This window comes from Callithrix jacchus, chromosome 2, assembly GCF_049354715.1.
Source record: "Callithrix jacchus isolate 240 chromosome 2, calJac240_pri, whole genome shotgun sequence".
In the NCBI taxonomy this organism is placed as follows: domain Eukaryota; kingdom Metazoa; phylum Chordata; class Mammalia; order Primates; family Cebidae; genus Callithrix; species Callithrix jacchus.
The window spans coordinates 55976823-56001080 of NC_133503.1; the positions used below are offsets into that span (position 1 = coordinate 55976823).

General features: G+C 39.2%; 1 protein-coding gene across 10 annotated transcripts in view; it reads left to right on the forward strand.

The window, feature by feature from the left end:
* The window catches only part of SGCD (sarcoglycan delta), a 1112169-nt gene that overhangs the window by 954129 nt on the left and 133782 nt on the right, over nucleotides 1-24258 (forward strand). For all 10 annotated transcript variants that reach the window (XM_078363722.1, XM_054251085.2, XM_078363713.1 and 7 more), the window contains one exon: nucleotides 22867-22939. In XM_078363722.1, the coding sequence (XP_078219848.1) occupies nucleotides 22867-22939 (73 nt within the window). The remainder of the gene's footprint in view (nucleotides 1-22866; nucleotides 22940-24258) is intronic.

The following is a 24258-nucleotide window of genomic DNA, read 5'->3' on the forward strand; positions in this document are numbered from 1 at the left end:
CAAAGGAGCAGAGAGTATAAATAAGACTTTGAGATGTATGCAACAACTTGATTAGGATAGGAAATAGTCTGTCAGTTCTGCTGGTGACAGAGTCCTAGAGCGATTATCATTATAGATTATTGCCTACATTCTCATCAGAGGAAATACTAGATTCCAGTTAGAGGTTAATGAAAAGAGTGATGTAAAATCTGCCCCTTCAATGATCACAAACCCTGAATTACTGAAACCCACAAATTACTGAATTCTATCTGTAAATCTCTGGGGTCCATTGTCCCAGGTGAGGCTCCCTGTCCTAATGCAACTGCTTGCTTAGTTAGCACCTATTATGTGCAGTCACTAGGATAAGCTGGAGACTCTGCTGGAGTATAACAAGAATAGGACATGATCATAAACCCTGATCATATGGCATATAACTATGTTGTTTCATGCTTAATATCATGGACCAGTTGAAAGAAACTCCTGTTTCATGTGGAGCCTATCATTACATTTTGAGGATGGGGTTAGACTGGAATTGAAAGCAGGGGATACCACAACACACTAGGGCCAAACAGTGATTCTCAACAGGGGTGTGTTGATGGGAGTGGGTGGAGATTTTCACCCTGAGAGCAATACTGGGCAATGTTGAGAAATATCTTTGGCAGTTTCATGAGGATGGAGGTGGGGGGTTGCTACCGACATCTAATGGATAAACGGTGGGGATGCTACCCAGCATCCTACAGTGCACAGGACAGACCCCCACAACAAAGAATGACCTGGCCATAAATGTCAGTAGGGCTGAGGCTGAGAAGCCATGGACCAGAGGAAAAGTGTACACAGCTCTGACTACAGTGCTACTGAAAATAACATGTGCGTTCCTGGTTCTGGGCCCTGCATCCCCTTGGAAATCTGTGTGTCCTCCTTTCCCATTCTTTGACGTTGCAGATTACGGTCTTTCCCCCACTGTAGGGCCCAGCATAGGCCATGCACACAGCAAGTGAACAATTAATGTTAACCATGGGTAAGTATGTCCAGGCTATTGCTTTAGCCTGAGCTTTGGTCACAAAGTATTGACAGAAGCGAAATACTCAAGATGAGAGCTCTCCAGCAGTAAGCTCTTTGGAGTGGGGAAGACAGAAGGGGTATGGATAGAGGTTTGAATCTCTGCCTGCTGTTCAGACCAGTGTGAGCAGAATGAACTACTTTTGTCTGTGCAGCAAGGAGCGTAACAGCCTTGGTAAGACAAGTCCACTTCTACTTGGTACAGCATAACTTTTGCCTTTCATGTAGGATGGATATTCAGTTTCCTTGTTACATAATCTTATAGATGAAGTAGACTTTAATGGATTTATGACAATGCTGACATTTGTTAAGTACTACCTAATATGTAGGTAGCTTTGTTTTATATTCTATATTCACCCCATTTCTTAGGGCTTATTTTTTATAATCCACTCCCTCTACCCTGCTTTTCTATTGAGAACCAAAGTTATTTCTTGAATTATACAAAGCAGCTCTTCCTGGGGCAAAGGATAAGATGGGCGTATCATCCCAGGCATTTCAAATGGCAAATGCTGTCCGGGCGCGGTGGCTCACACCTATAATCCCAGCACTTTGGGAGGCCGAGGCAGGTGGATCACAAGGTCAAGAGATCGAGACCATCCTGGTCAACATAGTAAAACCCCGTCTCAACTAAAAATACAAAAATTAGCTGGGCATGGTGGTGCGTGCCTGTAGTCCCAGCTACTCGGAGGCTGAGGCAGAAGAATTACTTGAACCCAGGAGGCGGAGGTTGCAGTGAGCCGAGATCGCGCCATTGCACTCCAGCCTGGGCAACAAGAGTGAAACTCCATCTCAAAAAGAAAAAAAAAGGGCAAATGCTAAGCTTTGTGTTAAGTTTGAAAAGCTCACTTTGTAGACTAGTGTAGTAACACAGGTATGATCTCATAGTGTGACCTATTTCTTTAGAATTCTGAGTTGTGCAGAAGTCAGTGACATTTTCTTCTCCTCCTGTAAGGCAGCTTTGGACAATCCTGAAGTGATTCTTCAAGTTACGATCAATTGCCCTGTAGGAGAATGATTTTAGTGGGTTCCCTGGATCTCTACAATTTATTTGCTCTAATGAATTAGGAGGAATGTCAGCTTCATCCATTTAGTGCGCTTCTCTGTAAGCTGTTTCCATTTGTCATGAAAATGTGGAAAGAGTTTTTGCATTGCCTGAATTAGAAGGTTCAGAAAAATGAGGCTGGGCTTATTGATTTGTTAGTGTCCAGTGTCCCTAAAATTGGGCCTTGAGGTAGAGTTTTTTGATAAATATAAAAAGATAGAGAGAGCATTTAACAGACCTAGATGGACATTTACCTTTAATCTCAAATTAATCATACTTAGCTTACTCTTTTGATTTTAATGGAATCTTCTTATAAAATAGGCAGTTTCTAAAGATTAAGAGGGAGTCTTTATATGATCAAGGAAGAATTTCCTGAGTGGTGCCATTTATCACTAATATTTTTATTTTGCTGTACAGGTTGAAAAGCTCCTTCACTTCTCATTGAGTCTTCATGATAAACCTAAGCCTTAGGTTGGCAGTTGATGATGTCCACTTTATAGGTACAGGAACTCTCCCTAGAATAGTTTGAAGGCCCTAAATTCATACAGTAAATTTGGTGGAAAATCCAAGATGAGAGCCTAGATATTAGAATATATAATATTAACAACAACTATGCTACAATGTGTAATTTTTAAAAAAACCTAAACAGTGAGTTTGGAGACCCAAATTCTAATGTCCATACTACTATAAATTAAGGCTACATCACTGCTTGGTAAGGTTTAGAATCAAAATTTGTGATACAGAAAGACTCTCCCAATTCCCACAAAGATGAAGTATGTGTCAGGTCATTCTAGAATTACTATAAAGAAATACCTGAGACTGGATAATTTATAAAGGAAAAAGGTTTAATTGGCTCACAGTTCTGTAGGATGTACAAGCAGCATGATGCTGGCATTTGCTCAGCTTTGGGGAAGCCTCAGGAAACTTACAGTCATGGTGGAAGGCAGAAGGGGAACAGGGACCTCCCATGGCAAAAGCAGGAGCAAGAGGAGACTAGGGAAGTGCCACATACTTTTAAATGACCAGATTGCACAGGAACTAACTGTCACAGTACCAGGAAGAAAATACTGAAATATTTAGGACAAATTCAACCCCATAATCCAGGCTCCTTCTACCAGACCCCACCTCCAACATTGAGGCTTGCAATTCAACATGAGATTTGGGTGGGGACACAGATCCAAACCATAGCAAACTGGCAAGAGCCAACTTCATTCAGTTACCAAAATATAGAGTCTGAAAAGAGTTCAAATATTTATTTTCCATTACCTATCATACTTAGTTTACAATGAGAACACAGGCTGGGATTTGTTTTTAAAGTAGGACATAGTAAAGAAGTCACTGGGATCTGCCATCCTTGACATCTTTGACAAGTAAAACTGATTTAGATTTGAGCAGAAAGCATCATCATGCCAGTTTTTGTTTTCTACTTCTACCATTCTAATCATCAAACCTCAGAAAAAAATAACTAAAATATTTTACAGTTGTCTACTGTATAAAGGGGCTGCATGTAGGCACCACATTTGATTTCATAGGGAGAAAGTGCAAGGGGATGTGTGTCTGTGTGACAGAGCCACAGGATACCTTCCTGACCTCAAACAGATTTTAATGTCAAGTCTTAGTGCTCCCACCTAACCAGAGTTGGGATCACAGCAGGTCAGTAACCTCGCTGCACCTTATGAGTACAATGGAGATGTCAACCCTGCATTCATAGAATGCACTGTGGAAATTAAATAAGACAACCCATGTAAAACTTAGATATATTAAGCTCTCAATAAGTGCAACTGTGTTTATTATTTTAAAAATTAACTCTCAAAACTTCAGTTTCCTCATCTGCAAATGGAAATGATAAGATTATCTAACTCTTAGGTTTTTATAATGATTAAATAAAATAGTATAGGTAAAGTGATTAGCTTATGGTTCTTGTTAGAATCTTGAATGTTACAATTCAGGGCAACACTTAAGTGTGTACTTAAAACGCTCATGCAAAAACAATGTTAAAAAAATTCCAACTGCCCATGACATGAAAACATGCATAGACTTGCATAATAAAAGCCAAAGTAATACTAGTCAAAAAGAATTCTAGCAGAGAAACACAGGAATGGTGTCCTCTGCCCAGTGAGGCACACAATTGTAAAAAAATGGGCTAAGCATGAGACGATAGCAGAGCCAAGGACTGCTGATAGTATTGGGGACATAGGAAGGAGATAATAAATGGTAAGAAAGCAGTAGGACCACTGAATAATGAGTTTGTGCTTTGGAAGAATGTTTTTACAAGGTTATCTTGCCTCTTATAGAATCCAATGGAAAGAATCCCCCTGCGAAAATCAGTAATGTCAAAACAATAGAGTAGGCCGGGCATGGTGGCTCACGCCTATAATCCCAGCACTTTGGGAGGCCGAGGCAGGTGGATCACAAGATCTAAAGATCAAGAGCATCCTGGTCAACAAGGTGAAACCCCATCTCTACTAAAAATACAAAAATTAGCTGGGCATGGTGGTGCGCGCCTGTAGTCCCAGCTACTTGGGAGGCTGAGGCAGGAGAATTGCTTGAACCCAGGAGGCGGAGGTTGTGGTGAGCCAAGATCGTGCCATTGCACTCTAGTCTGGGTAACAACAGCGAAACTCCATCTCAAAAAAAAAAAAAAAAAAAAAAACAACCAAAACAATAAGGTACTTTTCTGCAATTAGCGCGTGTCACCAGATGTCAACAAGTTGATTGCCGCATGCAAGCAAGCTATCACCTTTTTATTTGTTTTCAATTCCAAAGGATGACAAGGTAGAACAGCTAAGAGGATATAAAGATGTAATAATCCAGCGCAGGGATCTTTTACACGAAGGGCCAGATAGTAAATATTTTAGGCTTATGGACCACGGGGTCTCCGTTGCAGCTACTCAGCTTTTCCATTGCAATGGGAAAGCAGCCATAAACAATATGTAATCAAATGAATATGGCTGTGTTCTAATAAAACTTTACTTACAAAAACAGGTAGTGAGATAAATTTGGCCCATGGGTTTTAGTTTGCCAATCCCTGGTTCTGAGACCTTTTCATTATTTAGTCTGTGAAATCTGATACTAAATACAAATGCCAAAGACTGGAAATCTAAACTGCGAGGGGTGTTAAGAGCATGGGCTTATTCACCATTGAATCTTCAGCATCTCTTGTAGTGCCTGACACACAATCGGTGCTCGGTAAATGTTTGGATGAGGGGCAGGCATGGTGATTCACACGCCTGTAATCCCCGCACTTTGTGAGGCCAAAGCAGGAAGATCCTGAGGTCAGGAGATCGAGACCATCCTGGCCACGGTGAAACCCTGTCTCCACTAAAATGTAAAAAATTAGCTGGGCATGGTGGCATGCACCTGTGGTCCCAGCTATCCGGGAGGCTAAGGCAGGGGAATCGCTGGAACCCAGGAGATGGAGGTTGCAGTGAGCCAAGATGCCACCACTGCACTCCAGCCTGGCAACAGAGCAAGACTCTGTCTCAAAAAAAATAAAATGTTTATATGAACGAATGGACAGCAGAACAAATGGATAAATCGACATCTAGTAGGCAAAGTGCCACTAGCTTACGATTCCGTTTCTAAACAAGAACATCATCATCACAGTTAACAATAAATTAACATAGTTTGCACTCTTACTGTGTGCCATGCACTATTCTAAGTGCTTTGCCTATAATATCTCATTGATGTTTTACAATAACCTGTGAGGTAGATACTATCATAGTCCATCAGGTTTTAGTTAGTATATGTTGTCCTGAAGTTGTTAGTTCCTTAATCTTAAATGAGTCATTAAAGCTCATCTTCTCTGGTTCCTTCATATATTAATAGACATTTATGAGAATTTAAAAGTACATATAAAATTCTCCATGAACCCTCAAGTGATATTCAAAGATTAAATAATTATTGTTTCGGCCCTACTCTGGTGAGGACCTCTGAGACAGTGCTGGATGTCAAGATTTGACATTAGGTGTTTATTGGCCCAATTGGTTCGGGACACATTGGGAAATCTTAGGGAAATTGTGGGACTAAATATTAATACTATTGTTCACCAATGTATCCCTAGAACCCAGGCCACAGCAGGCATTGAATATCCATTTCTTTATAAACAAAGGAAGGATAAATAAAGTAACAAACAGATAAATAAATAAATGAGAAAATTCACCAGCCCCAGCCAAGAAAGGGCAATATGGCTATAGATATTCTGAGTCTTAAGAGGTCCTCCCGGAAACTGACATCTAGATCGCTATGTAAAATAACGGAAGATGTCTAATCTACTTACTGCTGCCTCGAAAGCTAAATCATTTTCATAATGGGTCAGAAAGACATTTTTCAGGACAAGGTGGTAATTCATCTTTATTTCCTTGTATACTTAGTACATTCCATTTAAAAAGGGATGCTAATGCATTTACGTTAAAGCATATGGATTTACAGCCCGGGATGAAATATATTCATAGATAGTATACCTTAATCCTGTTTAGGGAAAGGGAAGAATCAGCTGGCATCAGATTAGTATTGATTAACTGTCACTCAGATTGACAAAGCAGCACAAGACACACTTAGCAAATACCCAAATCGAGCTAAAAAGCTCCAAAGTTGTGGGTTTTGACACTTGCTTCCTTTTTTTAAGATAATCAGTTCAACATCGAAGAATATACTCTTTGGCACTGAATAATTCAGTCTTCATATGCACTGTTTTTTTTTTTCTTCTGTGCTATTCCTGTTCGTAGGGATGGAGGAAAAAACTATTAAAGGCTCACAAAATGTGCTTGCCCCTGGATTCGTAAGCAAAGAGAGGGAGATACTAGATGCCCTCAAAGTTGTCTTATACCAACTCAGACTGGAAGAACAACTTTTAGCATACCTGTTTTTACAGCTCTTGTCTGGTAGTGAAAATTGACTAGTTTCTGCTATCCTGTGGATTTCCATTTCATATTAAGCAGGCATTTAAAATTGAGTCATATAGGAGTAATGGTCACTCTTAAAAATAGACTTCTTTGTGAGCTGTAAAGAGCAGTTCTTCCTGTTTTAGTGATGTAGACTGTTAGGGACAGATGGTCAACATAGAAGCCTCTACTCTGTGAGAAAAATAATGAAGTCTTTAGGCTGTGTCTAATTGCAACTGACACAAAGCAAAATTATTCCAGTTTTTTAAAATTTGCTTTAAAAATGGGAATTTGTGGACTCATCACTGAGAAGTCTAGATATGACCATCCCTGGTGCTTAAAACATCTTTCTGTCTCTATGCAGGTTTCCTTCAGGCAGTTCTTTAGCAGACATTATCTCAGAGAGACAGAAACACCTTCATTCAGGCAGTCATAGCAATCTTTGAAAATAACTCATTAGCCCTGCTTGGGTCACATGCTCCTAGACCAGATGCTCTTTCTAGGAAATCAGATATTTTGGTTGGCCAGCCTGAATCACATTTCTTTCCGTATCCTGGGGGTGGGGGAGGCCAAGTAAGCACCAGCCCCAATAGGTTTCCCCAAAGCAAATAAATGTTCTAGTATCCAAAGGAAAACTAAAAGATCGGCAAAGACATTATAACTATCCCACCTTCCTCCTTCGTCTCATATGCAGATAGGACACCTTATTTTGAAGATCTTTCTTTGGACTTTGTTTCTTTCTAAGTCTGGAAGGCTTGCAGTGGTCAGTGAGATGGTTAAATGAAGCTTCATTTTTTTATTTCCATGTCTTTTCTTCATAGCTGTATTTTTTAACCCTGGTTATACCAGGCTAGAGTTTGAATCCTGTTATGAAGCACTGGAGGGAATGGGAAATGGGAACTCAAGACTATTACACTTGCCGTGGTTTGGGTTTATGTAACAAAATGAGTGACCTGGAAAATCTCTATCAGGTTTCGGAGGCCTTCATTCACTGAAGAACTGCCTTCTCAGTGGCATTTTTTCTTCAAAGAGGCTAAGCTCAATTAATGCTACTCTGGCACGTATACCTTCAGACCCCACGGAGTATCAAACATGGGTGTAGAGAGATGGGGGAGGCATAAAATATGATCAGGAGACATGTGAAATGTTCATTTTTACAAGAAACAGAATCCGTCTCAGCTAGGTCATTGGAAAAGTGAGAGTATTCATGGCAAGGTTGTGGGAAGACAGTGCAGGAACAATTTACATACGTTCAGTCAAGTATCATGAGATCTGCAGCTTCTAGAATCCAGGTGTTCCCTCTGCGTCTCAGAAGCCACGTGACTTCTTCTTTCTCTGCTTTGCTTTCTCACATATTCTCATGGAGATTCCACCTCCTGCACATCTTTCAACCTGGCTGCCAGCACCCAACCTATGTTTGAAAGTTTTAAGTGTGAGGTCAGGGACTAGTTTTCTGATTTCTTACCTCAGCTCTATTATCGAAGAATAAAGGGATAATATCTATAAAAGCAGTTAGCATGATTCTCAGTGTTAGCTATTATTGTTAAGTACATGTCACTCACTGACACTGTGCACTGTGTTTAGTTTCAGTTCTCAAGCTAGAGTCTGATTGGTCAGGTGTAGACAGGTAGCAATTCAAACAGGACCACCTAGGTGGCCCTTTAACAGAAAAGCAGATGTGAGTAGGATGTGCATAAAAACCTTTATTATTCCATGGTGGTCTTTTATTGAGGAGGAGATTTATGGAGTCTGACTCATAACTCCCAAACTCATGATTGAAAAAGTGACATGTAACATGTTTAGTGAGGAGTTAAGAAAATGGGCTCTGCAGCTAGATTTTCCTGTGTTTGGATCCCAGTTCCCACACTGATTCTCCATGAAGCCTTTCTGTGCTTCAGTTTCTGCTATAATATCATGCATGAGGGTTACAGTGAGCATGAAGTATGTTAACTCACAAGGTGCTTTTAAAAAATGCCTGGCAAATAGTAAGCACTCAATAAATATCAGCAATTTATATGACTTTTTATTATCTAAATCTAGTTCTGAGCTCCCACAATAATCTGGTAGGAAATTCCATCTCCATTATCACTGAGTTGTTCAAGAATTGACAAAGCGTACATGGTGTCAAGAAAATATGGGCAGACCTGTTACTCCTTGGTCCATTAAGATCAACTCTGATAACTTCATTTTCTTGGCCTCTGTGGTCATTTAAAATGCACTTACTCTCTGCTTCCATGCCACAGAGAGGTCCCAGAAATCTTTGCTGAGGTGTGGGCCAAGGGCACTGCCTTCTAGGGGCATGACACATCCATCCTCTCTAAGAGATGGTGTTAGAAACAAATTTTGGGTGCCACAAAAGAAATAGCACTTGAACATAAATTTTTTCAGCAAAGCAAATTTACTTCTCTAGAAGGATGCGTCTTGTGGATGGAGCATTGGCAAGAGCACCATGAACAAAGGAAAGCAAGGGTTTTTAATTCCTAATGCAATTGGCCTTTTCTGCTGTCATTCCCCTATTGGTTGGGGTCGGACCACAGTCTAAGCTAAACATAATGAGCTAATTTGAAGAGCGCAGGGAAAAACAGTTTCATTGAAGAAAGCTGTTACAGCAAGGACGGGGTGCTTCCTTGGCAGGCATGCCTGAGCATAGTAGGGTAGAAGGAGCTGATAGATTGGTAGGCAAGATAACTTTAGAAAAAGAACAGGGAAATAAGACATTAGGACAGACAGTATAAGGAAGTAAAGACTTCTTGAAGAACAACACCTTGTTTGTAACAAAGTGAAACTCTTTGAAGAGGAACTGTCTAAACTACTTGTTTTTAACAGACAGTCACTTCCCTAGTAATGACTCTGGTCTTCCAAGGACCCCAGATCTTTAAATTTGTCTAAGTGTTCTAATTCTTCTAAATCTGCCTTCTCTTCAGCTTCCTTCCAAGTCACTCCTCTCTCCCTCTTTCCCACAGGACAGCAGGCATATTCTCCACTAAGATTAGGTGTTTATAGATGGCAGGAATAGCTATTGCTATAAGGCATTTTCTGCTTTTGACCCAATGAATGCCTTCTCTCATAAAACTCAGATGCATCACTGGGGCCTGTTGGGGTGGGGTGGGAGGTAGAGCACCAGAAAGAATAGCTAATGGATGCTGAGCTTAATTCCTGGGTGCTGGGTTGATCTGTGCAGCAAACCACCATGGCACACGTTTGCCTATGTTAACAAACCTGCACATCCTTGCACATCCTGCACATGTACCCTGGAACTTAACATAAAAGTTGAAGAAAAAACAAACAAAGGGAAAAAAACTCAAATGTGTTTTGCTGAGTCAGAGAAGCCAGACCCAAAACTCTTGATATGGTAGAAAAGGCAGAAGTGTAGGAGAATGGTAAAAGCCAGAATTTGGGGCTCAGGGGATGGATAGAATACAAAATGGGTCACACGAGGGAATTTTTGCAGTGATAAAATTGGATTGTATTTGCTTATTATGGTGGATACATGACTCATGTGTTTGTCAAAACCCATGGATCTATTAATGTACATCACAAAGAACGCATTTTCCTTTATGGAAACAACTAAACAAACATCAAGGATATGCGAAGGACCGTCCTACCTGCTTGAAATGGAGAGGAGAGGAAAATACAGAAACACAAATTGATGTTTTCAAAAATTATCAAGCCACAGAAAAAGCTAAAGGGATGAGTTATGCCTGATTGTCATGTTAAAAAGCAGGACTTCCTGGCTGGGTGCAGTGGCTCATATTTGTAATCCCAATGCTTTCAGAGGCAGAAGTGGGAGGATTGCTTGAGTCCAGAAGTTCAAGACCAGCCTGGTCAACATCTCTCTACAAAAAAAAAAAAAAAATTAATTAACCAAAAATGGTGACATGTCCCTGTAGTCCAGCTACTCAAGAGGCTGAGGTGGGAGGATTGCTTGAGTTCAGGAATTTGAGTCAGCTATCACACCACTGCACTCAGCCTGGATGACAGACCAAGACCTTAACCCTAAAAGGTGTTTTTTTTAGTGGGACTTTGTTGCGGGACACAGGAACTCATCAAAGGTTGTAAAACCAGTAAAAGACCTGTCACACTGGGCTTTGGGCAGTTGATTTGATTGCACTAAACTGGAGAGATTACAGGAGAAAATAAAGAAGCTGGCAGGATGCTATTCCACTGAGACCATTTAACTATAGCCTTAATCCTTCACTTACTAACTTACTCGCTGGAAAAGAAGTTATCCAGTATTGCAGGGGTATAGCGGATACTGACAGCTCATACCTCTCCCCTAAAGAAGCTTCTTTTTTATTCTTCAGTTTTTCTGGCTTAGGTAAAATATAATTCAAAATAGCTAAGCTGCTGCTTGTCTAGAAAAGTAAAAAGACTCTCATAATAGGGTCCTTGGATTTAAGTAGCTTATTTTGTGGAGAAGGCAAGACATAGTCAATGAAGACAATAAAATAAATGCTCATTCAAGACATAAGTCAGGTATTATGGAAGCACAACAGAGGGAGCAACGGGTGATAACTGAAGAAAGACCAGGAAAGGCTTCATGATGGAGGTGGCATTTGACATGGGCCTTATAGGATTTGATTCACTAGTGGGAACAAAAGGAAAATAAAAGCACTTTCTGGCGGAGAGCTGTAAGTAAAGGCAAGGACATGGGCAAACCCAGCCCCACTCAGCAGTCAGTGTAATGGGAGAAAAGTGTCCAGCTAAACAATCACTAAAAGTGATGTTCAACTTTTGGTCATCTGGCTTACTACTGCCAAAAAGTTTTAAGTGAAGAATATGACTATATGGAGAGGTCAGTTTACCACTCTTTCCTTTGTCATGGATAGAATGGTATTAAACCTTCGGTAGGTTGAGCAGCAAAATTCTTATAAGGTGTCTCAAACAAATAATAAATAAGGACTTCTTTTTCTCCCATAAAAGTAAGGTAATATGGTTTGGCTGTGTCCCCACCCAAACCTCATCTTGAATTGTAGTTCCCATAATCACCACATGCTGTGGGAGGGACCCAGTAGGAGATAATTAAATCATGAGGAGTTACCTCCATGGTGTTCTCATGATAGTGAGTTCCCACAACATCTGATGGTTTTATAAGGGACTTTCCCTGATTTTGCTCAGCACTTCTCTCTCCTGCCACCATGTGAAGAAGGACATAGTTGCTTCCCCTTCTACTGTGATGGTAATTTCCTGAAGACTCAGCCATGCTGAATCATGAGTCACTTAAACCTCTTTTCTTTATAAATTACCCAGTCTTGGGTATATCTTTATTAGCATGAGAACAGACTAATACATAAGGCCAATGGTAGACAGTTGCTGGCAGCGTAGTAGTATCTGCATGAATATATCTGAAGTCCTCTTGGCCTTTTTCTCATGGTCAGAAGATGAGATGGCTCATACAGCTCCAGATATCATGCTGATATTCACATAATAACAATGAAACCAGCCACATCTATATCCTCTTGTGGGCAGTAAAACTTTCTCAGTGCTCCTCCTCAGTAGACAGCTACTTACATCTCTTTGGGCAAAGTCATGTCATATGTCCACCCCTAGCTTCAAGGGTGTCTGGGAAAGTAATTATTTAGCTGGCTGCTTTGCCACCTGGAATAATAATGGGATTTTGTAGGCCAGGGGAAGTGGGAAAATGGTTGTTGACAAGTAAATGACATGCTGGTCATACTGGGGATGAAGTCAGTGGACAAGGTAAAAATTACATAATCAAAATCACCTATAAATCATTACCTAAAATGAACATAAAACATGCTCATTTTAAAGTTTTCATAACAGAGTTGTATTGAGAAATTAAATCATTTAAGTGTTTAATGCTTTGAAACCTTCAGTATTTTATTAAGATTTCAACTTGCTGGTTCTTACTTTGCAGGTCATCATCATCTTCATCTCTCATAAATGATTTTGTAAGTTTCTCCAATTATTTTTTAGACAGTGTTTCTCTGTGGTCCTCAATTAATGTTTCAATTTCCTTCTCCATAGGAAGGCATCACCACCCAGTTACTTGTCCACAGGAACAGCGTGTTCTACTTTTAAAAAGACCAGGACATCCTTAAAATCATACACATGGTGTATTTTAGGTCTCACTGCCATCCATTGACCATCTGAGTCTTAATTGCTCTCACACTGTGAGAGACACTTGAGAACTGAAATCTCAGCTGAGGACAGTATATCATGGCTCCCATCTCATCCTCATTCCCAGGTGGAAGGACAGGCAGAATCAATGTTCTTTTTAACTTGATCACATTGCTTGTATTTATTCTCTCCCTCTCCCTCCACACTGTTGGCCTGATTCTGGCCACCTGTCCCACTGAAGTCTGGAGGGGAGATACGGATGGAGAGCCACATTCACCTCATTCTTAGGACACACAGTGCATCATCTTTAAGAACCAAGGAGTCTCCCTTGAGTGCAGCTCTCTGATAATGATGTCAAGAGTCTTCTCTGCCTGTTGCTGATGCTTTGTTTGCCTATACTGTCCTTGTTCCAGAATGTTCCATCAGTGTTAAACACAACCAATGAGTTGAAATTGTTTGTTATACTGTGCAGTTTCATTTACTGTCAGAAGCGATGTACTCATAAGAAACTGAAATGAGGTTGCTTGCTGCTTGGATGGCTCCTTTTATTTTTTTCAAGTTTTGTCTTAATGATACATTGAGCATGAGTTCTGGTCTACTGGTTTCCAGAGTAGAGTTTGCTTAATTAAACTACTTGTCTCTTCATATCTTACCAGAATGTTTTTATACATGAATCTTAAATTGCCCTGCCGTTTCATATCCTACACAGTGTTTAAAATGCGCACTTTGATGGTATGGCCAATTCAGTTAAATTGTTAGAGTATTCAAAAAAAAGTCTTATTTTATCCTTCTCCATTATTAACATTCAATTTATTGAATGATACTCTTTTCTATCTCTGGCTTTACTGTCTATTCTTGTCTTCATTACTGTCTTCTATCATAATAAAATATATCTCCCATCTATTTTGATATGCCAGACACATATAGCATGTTATATATTGTACTTTAATATATATGTAATATATTTCATATATACATATGTGTATATGTATGTGTGTGTATATACACACATATATAGTCACTAATCCTCACAATACCTTTATGAGAGAGGCACTATTATTTCCATTTTACAAAGGAGGAAACTGAGGCTAGAAGAAGCAAATTAACTTGCCCTTCAGTCTTCATGGAGAACCCTGAACTTTTACACTCTCTTTTCAGCATTCACATGTATCAAAATTCTAGATGACCCCAAATATCCACTTTACGCATGCCTGTGTCCAGGCAACTGAACACATGCACCTCTACGCAGCCTGTGCCCGACAGCAGGCTGGTGGCTACATAAAAGTGTAGTTACTAACCACAGCTAGGCCTTCAGTATCTGGCACCCAATATCCAATACCCAGCTACCTTATGGTATTATCTCTTGTCAAAAAGTTGCAACTCTTGCTATATTCATTTCTTCACCTTTTGCCTATTCTTGTGCCCACAGCAGTCTGCCTTCAGCTTTGGATAGACTGTCTCTTGAGATGTGTCTTCCATATTGCTAAATTCAATGGACATTTCTATTCCTCTCCCTAATTCCCAGCACTGTTTAACACAGATAAACTGTTCCCACCTTCTTGAAATATATACTTCTTTCTCTTGGCTTTGGTGCTACCCCATTCGTGGTCTTCTTTCTACCTCTTTAGTCTTTTCTTCTTTTTCCTCCATTTTCTTTTGATGGCTCATCCTTTCATACCCAAAATTTAAATGTTGCCATCCCTTAAAGTTCTAACATTGGCTCTCCCTTGACATTACTCTAACCATGGCTTGGATCGTATCTCCCTTCTCTTGGTGTCCACGCTCATCTATATACCAGTGACTCTCAGTAGTAGCACTTCCCCAGCAAAGCCTTCCCAGGTCCTCTGATGCTAGGCTAAGCCCCCTGTTCAGTGTTCCATCAGCTGCTTCTACTACTTTGCAGCATTTATCACAGTTTCTCAGTTCTTTTCCCAGTAGTGCTCTTCTGAGGAATTTTTCTCAGGCTTTTTTCTTTTTCCTAATCACATCCCTCCCGTGAAATCTTACTATCACAGCTATATTAGCCATCCATTTGTATACTACGTAAAGTGTGTACTTACATAGATATTTATATCTAAATATTGCTAAACATCTCTAGATATAGATATACATTGGTGCTTTTTACATAAATACAGTAAGATTTCTTTTGCTCCCCAAGAACCAATTTTTGTCCCCTTGGGGATAACATCACCCCCATTGAAAATGCATGATTTGCAATAATTATTCTTTCTAAAGATAGATTTAAATATTGTTGTAATATCCACCTGTGTTGCTACAATAAAACTTATTAAGAGCAGAGATTGTCTTCTTACTGAATATTGCCTCAGCACTGTACCATTCACATAATAGGTACTTGTTAACTATTTGTAGACAATAAATATTACAACACTCAAAATGGCTATAGAGTTTATATGCATTTAAAAATTTTTCTTAATTTGCAGTTCCTAAATAAGAAAGCCAAAGCCTATTTTCCCACAAAAATCATGTCTGATGTAGGCTCTACATAGATAGTTGTTGAATGAATTAACTATTTGTACTTTTTGGATAAAAATCTGTCCCGATTCCTAAAAAGAAAATATTTGGTATGTATCCTAGTAACTGTTTGTAATGACTACAGATGTTTTGCATTAGAAGTTTATTAAATGCCACCAGCAGCCGGGGCAACAGAGTGGGATTAAATTACCTCAAGTGACTATCTCTCCTGAAAGTTACTATCTAGCATCTGTGTATCATTCATGTCTGGGAAGCTTTTCCAAAGCTGACAGCCACCTTCTATGTGCTTAATCCTGATGCTTGTAGAAATTTTGCATCCTCACTGATCACTCAGTTCATTTTAAATCTTTGGTTAAATATAACCCAACTCATTTCCTTAAAAAGAATTTTTCACTGCATATGACTTTTAGGAGAAGGCCAAAAAGTCATGTTAGAAATTAATACAAAAACCTGTGTTTCTAAGGCATTTCCTGTGGTTAGTTGTCCTATAATTCACTCTCCTACAACTAACGTATGTGCTATAGAGACGACTGGTTTGTAGGAAAATGGGTCTTAGACATTAAAGAGTATTTAAATATCAGATTGTAACCATGTTTACCAGCCTGGACTTACACAGATAAAAAACTGTATCTCACATTTGTTGGAAATCTTTAAACAATGGGAGCTACATGAAGGTATCTTCAGCTAAAACTTTGGAGTAACCAAAAAATTACCTTGCATGGAAGACAGTGTTCATTACTCAAAGAATTACGAGTTTATTCATAATTTTTCAAGTGTGTTCTTGGTAAATATCGTGGGAGATTAAATTTTCTTTGTCATGGTTCTTGCTCCTTCATAGGAAAAATATAGTTGGATTCACAGCAGCTTCCTTTATTAGGTAAAGAGAATTTCTATTGTGGCTTAAATATCAAATACCAAAAAAGCTGCATATTATTTATGGAGTATAAAGTTTCCATGGACACAGCTGGATCTGAGCATTAATCACTTGGCTTTAACTATCTATTTCATCTTTTCCCATGGGCCTTATGATCATTCTTCAGTCTCCTTCTTGTCCAGCACATCAGCAGATCCCATTGGATTTCCTCTTAAATGTTTCCTCAGCCATCCGCTCTTCTCTGTCCTCACTACTAATCATCTGATCCCATCTACCACCCTCTCTCCCCTGGCTTCTCCTTATTCACTCTTGCCTTCCTTAAGTGTCTTTTCCCTGATGCAGTGTTCCAGTCATTCTGGGCTGCTATAACAGATACTGTAGACTGGATGTCCTAAGAAACAGAAATTTATGGCTGGGCACAGTGGCTTACACCTGCAATCCCAGCACTTTGAGAGGCCAAGGTGAGCAGATCACAAGATCAGGAGATGGAGACCATCCTGGCTAACATGGTGAAACCCTGTCTCTACTAAAAAAAAAAATACAAAAAATTAGTCGGGTGTGGTGGCACACACCTGTAGTCCCAGCTACTCTGGAGGCTGAAGCAGGAGATTCCCTTGAACACAGCAGGCAGAGGTTGCAAGTGGAGATTGCAGTGAGCAGAGATAGCGCCACTGCACTCCAGTCTGGGTGACAGAGCAAGACTCCGTCTCAAAAGGAGAAAGAAACAAATTTATTGTTTACAGTTCTGGAGGCTTGGAAGTCTGAGATCAGGGTGCCAACATGGTCAGGTTTGCAGCGGGGTCCCTCATCTTGGCTTGCAGACATCCGTCATCTTACTGTGTCCTCACATGGTGGAGAAAGCCCTAGTCTTTTTCTCCTCTGAGGACACTCCCATCGTGGGCACTCTTCCCTGATCTCATCCAAACCTAGTTATTTCCCAAACACCCCACCTCCTAAGACCATCACATTAAAGGCTAGGGTTTCAACAACTGAATTTTGGGGAGACACAAACAGGTAATCCATAACATGCAGCTACAGTGATTTTTGGAAAATGCCAGGTGGATCAAGTCAGATTCCCTGCTTAAAACCTTCACTGCGGCGTCTGAGGCTCTATACTCCCTGGGCCAGACTCTCAGTCTCACCACATAATGCTCACCTCTTGCTAAGAATGGTCTAGCAACACCAGTCTTCTTTTTTTTTTCTCCAGATGGAGTCTTGCTCTGTTTCCTAGGCTGGAGTGCAATGGCCCCATCTCAGCTCACTGCAACCTACACCTCCTAGGTTCAAACAATTCTCCTGCCTCAGCCTCCTGAGTAGTTGAGATTATAGGCTCACACTACCATGCATGGCTAATTTTTAGTAGAGATGGGATTTCACCATGTTGGCCAGGCTGATACCAACTTCAGGTGATCCACCCACCTCAGCCTCCCAGAGTGCTGGGATTACAGGTGTGAGCCACTATACGCAGCCAATTACTAGTTATTTAAACCAATTAGTGTACACTAGTGGTTTAAATTTAGGTTTAAAGTGAGGTTTATAGTTTCCTCACAGTAGTGGAGGATACTCTACCCTATCATACTGTGAGCTCCTTACCTCTTTGCTTCACCACTAGAGCCTCCTGCTTGATAGAGATTTGTTAGTTGAACTTTGAGTTCACCAACATACTATGCTTGAACCCTTGACCTCATGATCTGCCTGCCTCAGCTTCCCAAAGTAATGGGATTACAGGTGTGAGCCAGCGTGCCTGGCCCAGTCTTCTTTATCAACTGGAATTTCCCAACTCTAAAAAGCCTTTCCATACTCTTTTTCTACTGCTGCATTCATTCCCCTTTGACTAGTTCAGTCCTAATTATTTTTCAAATATCAGCAAAACTTTACTCTTTAGGAAACTATCTGCCAAACCAGGTTGTGACATCAAGTTTTATACATTCAAAGACACATTTCTTTTCTTTATCCCTACTATATATTTTCATTTTCTAAATTAGTTACTAGTTTTGCTTTGTTTTGTTTGGAGATGGAGTTTTGCTCATGTTGCCCAGGCTGGAGTGCAATGGTGCAATCTCAGCTCACCACAACCTCCACCAGCTGGGTTCAAGTAATTGTCCTGCCTCAGTTTCCCAAGTAGCTGGGATTATAGGCATGTGCCACCATGCCAGGCTAATTTTGTATTTTAATAGAGACAGGGTTTCTCCATGTTGGTCAGGCTAGTCTCAAACTCCCAACTTCAGGTGATCCACCCGTCTCAGCCTCCCAGAGTGCTGGGATTACAGGCGTGAGCCACTGTACCCAGACAATTATTAGTTATTTAAGCCAATTAATGTACACTAGTCATTTAAATTTAGGTTTAAAGTATCCTCACACTAGCAGAGAATACTCTACCCTATTATACTATGTGCTTCTTACCTCTTTGCTTCACCACTAGAGCCTCCTGCTTGATAGAGATTTGTTAAATTAATTAAACTTTGAGTTCACCAACATACTATGCTCCTCTCCTGGTGCATAGAGTTTATCCAGTCAGTTATATCTGAAAAATAATAAAATAGCAGGGGATGGTGGGGGGGTGGGGTGCATGTCGAAGAAACTGTAAAGATTATGTAATTCATCCAAATGAAGAAATAATACTAAAGAGAAAGTTGTCAAAAGCCATGCAATGAATATGTAAAACTAAAACAAAAAATCAGGTTCTTGATTTCTCAGTATTTGGATGTTACAGAAACAAAATCATTTTTCTTCCATTTTCTTATCACCATTCTCTAGATTGACTTCCTTCCTCCATTTTATAATCTAATGTGTATATAAAACTATATCCTTATCTTGTCAAGTAAAATATTATTGTTATTAAAGTTAGCATTTAGGATATATTTTCCCAAGCAATGGGAATTAGAAAACTTATGTTTTTACATCAAACCTTATTCATAGGCTATTTTAACTCTGCCTTTTGAAACTGTTGAACATTTTGGCCCTGTGGTTTAAACCCAAAGATGATTTTTAGCTCATATTCATTAATACAAAATCACTAATCATAATTATGCCAATATTAATAATGTTCATCAGGAAAAAAATTTACCAAAGCAAACTCTGTTAAGCTAGTTTAAATTCTTGATCAATTTTTTAAACAGTATACTTAAGTAATTTTCAATTTTTAAAAGAACATTTCTTGAAATTATTACCTTTGAGATCAGTTCTTCTCCATATACAAGAAATATGTGATTCATCATAAATTTTCTTTATCAAATTTCACTGGTGATAGTTGCGGTCCTAGTAATTTTTTTGTCCAGTGTTTTTCTCAAATTCAATTTTTCTGTGTCACATTTTCCAGCTCTAAATTTTTTTTCGATATTTAGTCCACAGAAAATGTTAACATCTGTATAGTTCTAGGTAACTTGTTATTATTTTTTATAAAATGTAATTTTCTCAGGTCCATTTTTGGAGTTTTAAAGAATTACAGTGTTTTTAGGGTTTTGATGTTTTAGTTTCATTTTTGCTGTCTGCCATTTTATCTATTATGAAGTTTATTTTCTGGTAATCATTTCTACCAATTAAATGCAGTTTCAATTGGATAAAAGTCTGTGTTTTTTTTCCCCTTAAGTACTGAGAAAATGTTTAGCAATTTCCTTTGATATTCCAGGAGTGTTGGTCTTCTCGTTAGAAAAAAAGAGGTGGCTAAAGGCAATCTTCTGCTTAGATTAGATTGTAAATCTCATAAAATTTTAGATTTGGGGGTAGACAGTTTAACTCTGATGCTTGTTCCTCATTTAAGAATTGGGGGAATCCAGAACCACAGATTTTTATCTGACTTGCCTAAGTATAAAGGACTAGATTTCAGCTCTCTTGACATCTAGGACACTTTGAGGGAAAAGTATTAGGAAACTGTGATCTGGACTTGAGTATCTTTTCTGGAGAGGAGAAGTTGGCTTTTTGTTACTAAGACAGTGCATCTGAGATTTTTTTTTTTTTGACAAGTTTACCCCCTACCTGTTCTAGTTGGGAAAAGAGCCGTTGAGCTGAGCTTTATGGTGATTCAAAACGCTTTAGATAGATCCTGTCACACACTTTATAATTTCCTGATTGATTGTGTGGAATTAAGTTATTGGGCAGAGAACCAGCTAATGGAAACACATTGATGAAATCATTTTTGAGAGACATTAAATGGAACTTAAAATAAAGCTGAAACAGCTTTATGGATTTTTCATTCAAACTGTTTATGAACATTTATTGCCAGTAAATTATATTGTGTCAAAAGAGGGAATCAGTAGGTATGGTTTTAATAGAAACCTTTTTGAAATAATAAAATCGAGGATAATTTATTAGCTGAGAATATGGAGAGAGGATGGGATGGGGGAATTCATCCTGAAGGATGATCGTCTGCTCTGGAGCTTCTGGGAATGTGAAAAATTGTGTGAAAATGAGAAACCTGATAGCACTTGGAAAGAAATGGCCTTTTTGAAGAGTATTAATATCTCATCTCATTATAGATGCGAATTGTTTTGAGAAGAAAGGTGATTGAGGATTTAGCAAGCATTACCTGATGGTATAAACACTGATATTTGCTCATATCTCATAAAAAGATGAGCATGTAAAGGAGTAACAATCTACTGAGGGGGAGGTAGTTTAGAATAGTGATCAAAGGTTTGAGAATGAAAGGATTCGAGTTCAAATCCCAACACTCCCATCCCTCACTCAGTTATCCCTCCCAATTCCACTTAGCTGTGTGACCATAGGAACATTTCCTGACTTCCCAGAGCCTCAAAGATACTAACAGTCTCCACTTCATAGGGTTATTCTGGAGATCAAATGAAAACTGGAATATCCAGTACAGTTTCTAGTTTATAGTAAATGCTATAAAAATGTTACTTTTAAGTCATAGAAGATCTGGATAAGAAGAAAGATAAATAGGAATCATAAACACTTTATAATATTACTACCGATTGCTTTGTAGTGCCAGAAATCACATTCAGTCTTCCAAGATCCCTAGGAGATGAGGGTACTATCAACACCCTCTCTTTTGAGAGAGGGAAACTGAGTATCACAGAGGTTGAACTTCATGCCCAAGGTCACTCAGCTGATGAGTGGTTTTGAAATCTTCCCCTTGGAAGTCTTACCAATTAGTCTTAATCTCCAGTATGTGGAACATATGGACCCCCCATTGGCCAAAGCCCAGCAAAAACATAAAGAGTTTTTGGTTGGATGGTGTTAGCTGAGGGAGCATGAGCATCTTGTTCTTTACTTCCTTCCTACATCCAAAGGCTGTCAATCATTTGCCACCTCTATCTGTCAGAGCCTATCCCTCTAGATTTTGCTGGGTTGTCATTCAGTGGGCACCAGCTTAGCCTGCCATTGAGAAAGCAATAATTTAGTACTCCCATAGAATCATCTGTACCAGTTGGAAATTAGGTCAGTAGAAGCCTTTGGAACCTAAAGTCAGTCAGGCTATATACCGCATAGGACCTTGTCCCTGACCGCACTGTGCTTAAGATCTAGTTGACAGAACACCACAACATTCAAAAGCATGTTCTTTGTCAAATGTAATGGAGCATTTCTAGATATTATAACAATGTAAGAGGATTCTAGAAATTCAGATGTGAAAGAAAGATATTCTCCCCTACTTATAGCATCAAAGTACACCAAATGTATAAAAAGAAACACCTTTACTTCAAAGCAAAGGATACTGCCTCAGCTAACTTTAATTGAAAAACTAATATCCAGTGCAATTGTCTGTGATAAACTGAGGCTTAAATGATTTGAAAACACTTTGGGAGCAGACAAATCAGATAATCGCTATCTTTATGGCTGCAAAGGTTCAGCTGGTGTTGACAAGTTGTAAAGATAAAAGCTTATAGCACAGTCAAGAGCTAAATGTCTAGATTGGGTTTGAGATCAATGTTAATACTCAAAGTGGAAAAACTCTGAACTTCAAATGATCTCTCATAGTGTTCTGTTTTGCTTAACTTTTCAAGATGATAATGTAGAACTTTATTCACTGAAAAACTTTTGCTTGTCATTAGGCAAATACTTCACTGTTCTACCATCTAACCCACTGGGTAGATGTCATATGTGTTAGGTGATTTGTGCCATGCATTGCAATAAGAAAGCTTTGGTTGCTGTTTTTCAAAACATTTCCAGTTGGGTGACTATTAATAGTTTCTGAGAGACAAGAGTCAGATCTTACCATTTCTAGGCATCTTTTCCTTTCTGAAACCAAGATGGAATTTGCCTCATTGCCTCACTCTGATCTCAGCAAGAATGCTTTTAAAAGAAGTTCCTTGTTTTTCCAAAGGCTATTTGCATGAGCGATTCAATGCTTTCCTATCATAGAGCCCTAAAGCCAGTGGGAAAATATGTGGATATTGGGTTGTGTTATGGATGTGCTGCATTTAGCTTCGGTCAGTGTGCTGATTATGCCTCCAGGTGACTCCAGTATCTCCAATCTGTTTGCTTTTCTCTTTTGTTTACAGGAGCAGAGGGCACAGTGTTCCCTAAATCTATAGAAACACCTAATGTCAGGGCAGACCCCTTCAAGGAACTAAGGTAAACTTCTGACTTTGGTTTGCATTGATTAATGGCTATTGCCTTTCTCTGTGCAACTGGCCAGTGATTCACTCTGAATAAATAATAAGTGTCACAATGTGAATACATAAATTGAAAGAGGTTGGAGAGAACCAGAAGATAAGCTACAACCAAAAGAAATTATTTTCTGAGAACTTAAAATTCAGGATCTGGGTGGGGTAAGAGGTTGCCCACTTTGCAAAATTTAGATTCATTCATTTAGAGTGTGGGGTTTCTGCTGTATTTTGTGGTCCCAAAAACCTATTCAGTTAGGGAACTCGTTGATAATTGGTGCTGATCAGTCCAGAGAAAAATGATATCTAAAAGAAGCTGAAATCTAAATACAATACAGATGGCTTACTATGTAAGAAGCTCTCGTTACGTGGAATGGTATGGTACTAGAAAGACCCCCTTCTGCAGATGTTCCTGGTGCTGATGTTAATCTACAGATACTTATAAATGTGCTGCCTTAGCAGAGGATGACTCTGAGAGGCTGTGCACTCATCACCAACAACTAAGGAAAACACAAAAGAACAGATAGTTGGATGAACAGAGAGAGAGAGCCTGAAAATCATTCCAGTCACCAAACAACCATCCCCCAGGCCCCCCTTCCAAAATTTATTTAAAATGGTATGTCGAAACAAATGTAACTATTCTTTCTATTGCTTCAGTTATTCATTGTAACTGTGAGGAATTCATTGAATACTGGCTTTTTTCATTTCTGGTAGTCCTTTTACCTAAAAGTAATCATAAATCACCAAATGACCATATGTGGCACTGAATCACTATTTCATAATAGACATCAACCATAGGCACATGTACTTGCATTGCACAAATTATACCAACTCTTTCATAATGCACCCTGAAGATCTATGCTTTGCTTAAAAAGCAAGAGCCATGTTGGAGCTTGTGTTTCTCTTAAGAGAAGCACATTCTCAGTAAGTGGAAAATATATCACCTCATTATAAAACCCATAGTATTTTTTGCAAAGCCTGTAAGTCTGGGTGACTTTAAGGAAATAAATTGGGCCAAAGGAAAAGGATAATTGGTGGAGAATGAGAATCTTTTCATAACAAAATTCCACATAGAGTGGGCTGTATTTTTAAGATTACACATCACACCAGAAGGTTTTACTTTTTACTAGCATAACTGCTTTCAGCAGAGCTTCCACATGCCTGAACTTACCTGAGTCTATGTCAGCTACTTCCTATGTTTCATATAAGGTACTGAAGCTAGAATCTTTTAAGAAAAGGCATCTGAGAAAACCTACTTTTTAGGACTGTATGAGAAAGAGCTATTCC